Raw genomic sequence first — 7,924 nt, 5'->3', positions numbered from 1 at the left:
CAAAAGGCCAGAACCGCCCCAAAATGGGTGTCAACGCCTTCCAAAAGGCCAGAACCGCCCCAAAATGGGTGTCAACGCCTTCCAAAAGGCCAGAACCGCCCCAAAATGGGTGTCAACGCCTTCCAAAAGGCCAGAACCGCCCCAAAATGGGTGTCAACGCCTTCCAAAAGGCCAGAACCGCCCCAAAATGGGTGTCAACGCCTTCCAAAAGGCCAGAACCGCCCCAAAATGGGTGTCAACGCCTTCCAAAAGGCCAGAACCGCCCCAAAATGGGTGTCAACGCCTTCCAAAAGGCCAGAACCGCCCCAAAATGGGTGTCAACGCCTTCCAAAAGGCCAGAACCGCCCCAAAATGGGTGTCAACGCCTTCCAAAAGGTCAGAACCGCCCCAAAATGGGTGTCAACGCCTTCCAAAAGGCCAGAACCGCCCCAAAATGGGTGTCAACGCCTTCCAAAAGGCCAGAACCGCCCCAAAATGGGTGTCAACGCCTTCCAAAAGGCCAGAACCGCCCCAAAATGGGTGTCAACGCCTTCCAAAAGGCCAGAACCGCCCCAAAATGGGTGTCAACGCCTTCCAAAAGGCCAGAACCGCCCCAAAATGGGTGTCAACGCCTTCCAAAAGGCCAGAACCGCCCCAAAATGGGTGTCAACGCCTTCCAAAAGGCCAGAACCGCCCCAAAATGGGTGTCAACGCCTTCCAAAAGGCCAGAACCGCCCCAAAATGGGTGTCAACGCCTTCCAAAAGGCCAGAACCGCCCCAAAATGGGTGTCAACGCCTTCCAAAAGGCCAGAACCGCCCCAAAATGGGTGTCAACGCCTTCCAAAAGGCCAGAACCGCCCCAAAATGGGTGTCAACGCCTTCCAAAAGGCCAGAACCGCCCCAAAATGGGTGTCAACGCCTTCCAAAAGGCCAGAACCGCCCCAAAATGGGTGTCAACGCCTTCCAAAAGGCCAGAACCGCCCCAAAATGGGTGTCAACGCCTTCCAAAAGGTCAGAACCGCCCCAAAATGGGTGTCAACGCCTTCCAAAAGGTCAGAACCGCCCCCAAACGGGTGTCAACGCCTCAGAACGGGCAGCGCTGCCCCAAAACAGGCATCAACACCTCAAAACTTCCTGCCCGTCATCCCGCTCGGCGTAACGGCCCCAGAAAATGCCTCAGCCTTGTCCCTGCAGCCCAGCTGGGATTCCCGGTGTGAGGTGTCCACGGCGCATCACGCCCTTCTTGCCAAGCCAGGACAAATCGCCAAGGAAGGGGGTAACAAATATACTTTTAATAGAAAACAATCAGTTTGGCAATAAACATTAAATAGAATTATGTACATGAACATAAGTTAAAAACAGAATAAAAGGGATTTGTTTCTTGACCAAAGGAGAAGCATCATTTGGAGCAAGCCCCGCCAGGTGCCATGCCCGTTCATCCAAGGGCAGGGAGGGTTCCTCCAGCCCACCCTCAAGTCATCGGACAAAAAATAGTATTTATGGGCTGAAAAGTTCTAGGTTAGGTCATGCAGCAAGATTTCTTTCACTGCCCAAGAAGAAAACTCACTTCATCTTTCCTTGCATAGAATGGTGCAAGGGGTTGCGTGAACATACAGCAGGTGGGTCAGCTCTTTTCTTAATATTTAGCTGATTAGGATTAAAATTTCTATGCTGCATATTAAAAATTGCTTTTTCCAGATGTGAGTACACAATATTTTTGCCATTTATTTGCATTACATTTGGGCATTTTGATAGAACAAGCGTACCTCTCGAGCAAACCCATTATTTACACATCTTAATTTAAATGACAGCTATTTCAATTAGCAGAAATTCCTGTCCTACTATAAACAAATCTAAAGCTTCTGAATAAATATTGGTGCTAATAGACCTAAATCAGAATCTCTTGCAGCCCAGCCCACAACACCTGTAACAATATTCACTGTAAAATAATCAGTAAAAAACATAAAAACTGCCAAATCAAAACGTAAGCTTCTTGTTTTCATGCCACAAACATAAAACAAACTTAAAGTCAGAAATGCAGTGCTAAAATTAGAGCAGGAAGCTTTTAATAGACAAGATTAAGCAGGAAGCAGGGCTATTTAATGAGGCATAATCAAGTACTTTCGCTCCCTAAAAAGATTTCTGCAGACAAATACCAAGATAAATAGGTGTTTCTCTATGCTAAGAAAAGGCATTGGCCTAGATTACCTGAAAGTCCAGATTCTGAACAGAAAACAAGTTGAAAAGAATATAAAATTTAGCTTCAATAGACATTTTCACAGATTATCAGCATTTAAACTATCTGGAATGACAATTCCTTCCTCTCACTGTGCAAAATTCATACGAGAAAGAAAACAAGAGCATTCGCTAGCTTGTGACTTTCTCCAGTGACAGGGTTCATCTTATTTGTCTGATTTTCACCTATGTGGCTGGACAGCCACAGAAAAAAACAGAATGCTGCTCTCCCTTCAAACACAGATCTTCATGTGGGAGGCAGCTCACAGCACTACTTTTCATTTCACTGTCACTTGTAGTATACAGGATTTAAACAGGAATGGCTACTGTGATTTCACCGGGGCAATTTCAAGAACACAACAAAAACATGAACATAAATAGCTCTGCTGAATCAAAGACTGTGTGCTGTTGGGTGGTAGTGTTATGTAGCAGGAGCAGAACTCCACAGCTGGGATTCTGTTCACATGCAAATGTCTGGTAATAAACAAACTGCAGAAATTAATGTCATATTAAAAGTTGCCTTATGCAATCCTGCAAGGAGCTAGGAAAAAAAAAAAGTTCCCTTGTTACATATACTAGAGCAAAGGTTTGATACTGCAGGTTGGTTGCCAATATATGCAACTTTCCCTTCATGAGATGAACTTAAAATAACAAAAAGGCATCAGAATGAAAGCACATGTATGAGCTACACTAGGATTAGGCTGCTGAAAACTCACAAACAGGTGAGATGAACAATTTCGTTTCTTCCTACTTTTTGATTAATGACATTTGTAAGCGACAGGACTTTGTTGTTGGGTTTGCTTAGCTGTTTTGCACTATTATCATCAAATGAAATTAATCACAATCGCAACAAATAAGGTATAGTGAGGCAAGGGTTGGGACAACAAAGTGGCATGTTTCACCAACACTGTCCAGAAGCAGCTACTTGGTTCAATATTCTGAATCTGAACAACAGAATACGGGGATTTCTTTTATTTAGAGCTTTCTTAAAAAAAATGGGATCACCACAAAACGAGCAGTTCTTGTTAGCTATAGACATACTGGACACATACATATATTTATGGTTCTGCTGAAAGGAATTCTTATCTTTGTTCTCATGGAAAAGAACAAAGGCGTTTTTTGCAGATGTTTATGAAGGAGGCTGAGAAGGGCATTATCTAAACCAAATAAATCATCCACTGACACTTGCATCCTATTCTTCACATTTGTAATAGGCAGACACAGTATTTCAATAAGCTGAACCAACACAACTGGCAGTCTGGGATGCTGCTCTTCCTTTCCCAAACTGACTGAATTTAAGGCTCCTTTCAAGCATTTGAACAGGTGAGAAATTTAATGAAGGTTTAAACCTGTGTGCACAGTCAGTCGTTAAAGGAACACAGTCCAGACAGCTTTAGTGTAACTACATGGTACTTCAGAACCATCATGGTACTTCAGAACCAAAAAACAGAATAAGTTCATGGCAAAAGATAAAAGTAAAGAAATAGACACAAAGGTCTGTGAAAACATCTCCCATTTTGCTGTAGGTGTCCATGGAGCGACTTATCACTTCAGCGGGGATTCCAGACAGTAAAAGAGCAGCAGTTAATACTGTCGTTTTTGCCTTCTTCTCACACTAAAAGTAAAAAAAAAAAAAACAAACCACACAGTATTATGTTAGTTCTTCTGTTACAATCCACTTAGCTTTATATGTCACACACAGCTTCTGCAGGAGTGAGAAGAGTCCCAGACAAGGGCCAGCTGGGTCTAAGAAGCCAACAGGCCTCCTCCACTGACAGAACAGGATTAATCTCTTCACACTACTTGGCAAAAACCAGTTACTTTTCTGACACAGAAATTATTTAGAATTATTTAAATAATTTTAAAAATTACTTAGAATTGAAAACCAACGGTTTCTCCCCATTTTAGTATAACTCCATTTGCCAATTTTATCCTCTGAACTCAGAAATGCCCCAAACCCCTTTCGAAAGCCATTCTTCTGCCCTTACAATGAAGATCACCAAGGATGCAAAGTCTGAGGCAGGAAAAGGTGTCAGGGGCTGAAAATTTTTGTAATTTAATTATACTTGCTGGATAGATTAATTTAATCCAATCTAAATTAAGCTTTCAAGACTCTAGGTTTCAGGAGAGAAAAAAAAGAAGGTTAAGAAGGGGATTGACCTGATCTGGGTCTAAGTGCAGTAAAAGCAACGTGTGGAAAGGAATCATCTCTTTAAATTCTGAAACTGAAGGGCTGATTTTAAAAATAGCAGAAGCAAGATCAAAAAGATCTAGTAGATGAGCTAGTGCAAGTCTAAGACTAATGCTACTGTTTTGTGTTGTGACATGTCAGTTTAGAATGATTACTATGAAGTTCAGTTTTCAGTGATATACTTAACTACAAAAGAACTGCTGATTTATTCTGATTTTCTACATGTAATTTATTATTCCTTTTAAAATGCAAATTTCCCCTTTCAACTATAGATTGAGCATCATTCAATCCTACTTTGCACTGTAGACCTGACAAAATCATCAATGAAACAAATACTTCAGCACAATTAACTGGTGTAAAATATATAAGCAACTGATATAGCAAAACTTGCTAATAAGCATCAAGTTTCGCACACAAATGTCTCAATTCAAGCTGCCATTCAAACTGATACTAACATGGAATGCACAGCCCTTAAAAGGGCTGTCTCGTTTTTTAAAAAGCACCCTCCCAAATTTCATCCAGGTATTACATGCAAAACAGCTGCTGACAGACCAAACAGTAACCACAGAAGAGCACAGTCTGGGAGAAAAGCAAAAGTTTCCTACAGACATTAAAGAACTACCTGGTTTTCCTGGTCAGATGCTCTTAATTAGGCTACAGCTAAACAAACTGCTACTCCACATTTTCACAGCAATTTAAAAAAAAGATGTGGACTAAATCTGGGAAGATTAAAAACTCGTATCAACTATCAGCATTTGGTAACTCTCAATTCTACAGTATAAAACAAGGGCAGAATACTTCTGATGCATTGGTCCTAAAATAATACAATCTAAAGACAAGTATTAAAAACATTTCAAATTAATTCTGAAAAAGATTTTACCTTTGGAAAGTACTTGGACAGTCCCATGTAAGCAAGTTGTAGAGTAAGAAATGGTGCAAATATTGACTGAAGGAACAGAAAAGAATATACAAAAATTAACTTGGTCAGAAGTGATAGCTAAGAAAACACAGAAATTTAATGCTTCCAAAATCATAAATTAGGTAGATAAAAAAATAATTTCTGGACAACAGCAACAGTATTTTTGAATACTACAAATCTAAATAGACAAATTACATGTCAAAAATAAGGTTCAGGCTTTTTTTTTTTTTTTTTTAGCCTAAAAACCTGAAATCGCAGAAGCATAGAGCAGTGTGTAAAACAGCCCAGTGATCCAGGAGGTGGCAGGCTGTACCAGCCATACGACTCTGTACGAGGCACTGGCAAACACCTGGAATATTGAGGAACAGCTTTTCTGAGAAAAGTTATGAATGAGTAGGATCTGCTTATCTTGGGACAACTACTGCTGTTCTTACTCTATTAGTCTTCAGTAGACTTCAAACTAGAAGAGCAGTGGACTCATGCTCACAAAGATGGAAATAAACTTGCAGGAGACTCAAGCTGCAACCACTATTTCCACTGCTTCTGCTCCTCAAACATCACGGACCAGTGTGCCACTCTCAGCTGTAATACAGTGGCTGTGCTAGGTAACACAGATTCATCACAAAGAATTTAAGTATTTTTTAAATGATTTGTACAGCTGTTGAAAATGTCTGAAGTTCCCAACTCAATCACTACTGATAGCCTTCAGTCCTAGAAGGGGTATTTCACAGTAAGTTTGCACCAGACTAACAAAACAGAAAAGGAAAGGATCGTTTCTTTCTCTCAACTCACCAAGTACTTGCACACAAAAGCCCTGACTGCGATGGCAAGCAAAGCACATCCCACCAATCTGAAAATACGGAAAGAGTCAAACTCCTCCCCTGCATTCCCATTCTCTTGGCTTGGCTTCTCATTCATCAGCTGGTTCCTCAGCTTCAGAGCTTCATCAAATCTGGATAAGTACTGGTCTAATCCATGTCTAGGTGGCCGTGATGCAGCTTCAGATGGCAGTTCCCCTCTATTACGGTGACGGAGCTCACTCGTACCCTCATTGATCAGCTCTGAAGATTTACTGAACAAGTCCTTATCCCCTTTGAGGTCTACCATGCTGCCTGCATGGTCAGCCGTGCCTGTCACATTACAGACAGAATCACCAAGCACAATTCGCTTAGAAACTGAAGGAATGGGAAGGGAGTTTGATTTATCTTGTTCGTGCTGAAGCTTTGATTCTGTGTGACTTTCATCATCTAAAGAAGAGGAAAAAAAAAAAAGAATTATGCATACCAGGTACACAAAACAATACTTTAGCCATACTGGATTGGGGTCCTGGGTTGACATCTGCACTTCCAACGTGAAAAGATATATTTATGAATAATAACTATGCTAATTATTAATCACAAAGCCATTTAACATGCCTGAATACCCCATTTTAAAAAGGAATGGGCCTAGCGGATACACAACAGGCATGCATATCAAAAGAAAGGTTTACACTCAGGTTACACCACTCAAGACTTAGGTTACGCCACAGACAATGATAATAACAAAAAGGGAAGAGCACAGCATAGACCAGACTGAAAACGCTCATCAGCTTCACCAAAATTATATTTTCAAGCTCCCCTCCACCAGCCTACAATGAACCCAGCGTGTAGCACGTGCTTTGCACTGCAGAGCACTCCTCAGAAACAGTGGGGATGTGAGACACAGGTCAGAAGTTGAAGCTGTCAGTCAGCAACGGAGAAATGAAAACACTGGACTTCCTTTAGCAACAACACTGAACGCACAAGAGGAAAGATGTTCCAAATACATGGAGCAACATAAAAAAAGACAAAGATTTCCAGAAAGCATATCACACAAAAGGAGCATTAAAGACTGGTTTGGTCTTCTCTATTGTCAGAGGCAAAGCAGTGTTAACCTGCTCTGTATTAAACCCAAAGTCCCCAGCGAAGGAGATGATGCCAAAGAACAAAAACCAAACTGAGAAGCATGCAGAACAGGTCTGGTCCTAGCAGAGAGGAAGGACCAACACTTAAAAGCGTATTTTTTCAGTATTAAGGCAGACTGATTAATGGCTTATGGGCATCCTTGTAAACTGGAATCTGAGAACTCTTTCCTGACAAGTCAATCTCCTCAAAGTAGGTACAGAAATATAAACGACCTACTTATGAATCTGTAAGGAAACACTGCATGCCAACTGAAAACACCCAATGACTGCTTATTATCCAAATGTGAGAAAACTTTGATATAAGCACACAGGTACGAAAGCAAGCAGTTACTGAATGAAACTGTGGGGGAGGCTTATTGTTCCTTCAACTAAGGAAAAACTACTTGAAATGAAATGACAGCTTGTCTACTCGCTACGTAGGAAGAGTAACAGGCCCGAGACGCGATCTCGGCGCGTTTCTGATGAGACACGTATTTTATCCGCGGGTCTCTCGAGGACCAGAGAAGGTCGGGCTTCACTTAAAGCATCACTGAAACGAAAGATCGCACTGAGGGGCCAAACAACAGCCGCTGAGGGCCAGCCCGCTCCTGTCCCACGACGAGACTGCGGGGAGCGCTTACGGCGGGAGGAGGCCGCAGCCGGACGTCAGGGCCGGCCC

General features: G+C 41.9%; 1 protein-coding gene across 1 annotated transcript; it reads right to left on the bottom strand.

Moving 5' to 3' along the window:
* Positions 1–2,769: 2,769 nt before the first annotated feature.
* CAMLG (calcium modulating ligand) lies at positions 2,770–6,677 on the bottom strand. The gene is made up of 3 exons (XM_026858383.1): positions 6,117–6,677; positions 5,286–5,351; positions 2,770–3,829 (listed from the first exon to the last, which is right to left on the bottom strand). The coding sequence occupies exons 1-3, from the start codon at positions 6,660–6,662 to the stop codon at positions 3,638–3,640; spliced, it is 804 nt and encodes a 267-aa protein (XP_026714184.1). The 5' UTR covers positions 6,663–6,677; the 3' UTR covers positions 2,770–3,637.
* Positions 6,678–7,924: the final 1,247 nt, after the last annotated feature.

This window comes from Athene cunicularia (assembly GCF_003259725.1).
Source record: "Athene cunicularia isolate RWA chromosome 13 unlocalized genomic scaffold, athCun1 chr13_part1, whole genome shotgun sequence".
Lineage (NCBI taxonomy): Eukaryota > Metazoa > Chordata > Aves > Strigiformes > Strigidae > Athene > Athene cunicularia.
The sequence above is the reverse complement of the archived record's forward strand: the minus strand, read 5'-3'. Positions and strand labels throughout refer to the sequence as shown.

Excerpts from the sequence above, each read along its gene's own strand:
- CAMLG (XM_026858383.1), bottom strand. The coding sequence starts at position 6,662 with ATGTCAACCCAGGACCCCAATCCAGTATGGCTAAAGTATTGTTTTGTG. Across the intron at positions 5,352-6,116 it reads CTTTTGTGTGCAAGTACTTG|TCAATATTTGCACCATTTCT; the intron begins GTGAGTTGAGAG and ends CTGTTCCTTCAG. Across the intron at positions 3,830-5,285 it reads TGTCCAAGTACTTTCCAAAG|TGTGAGAAGAAGGCAAAAAC; the intron begins GTAAAATCTTTT and ends TTTTACTTTTAG.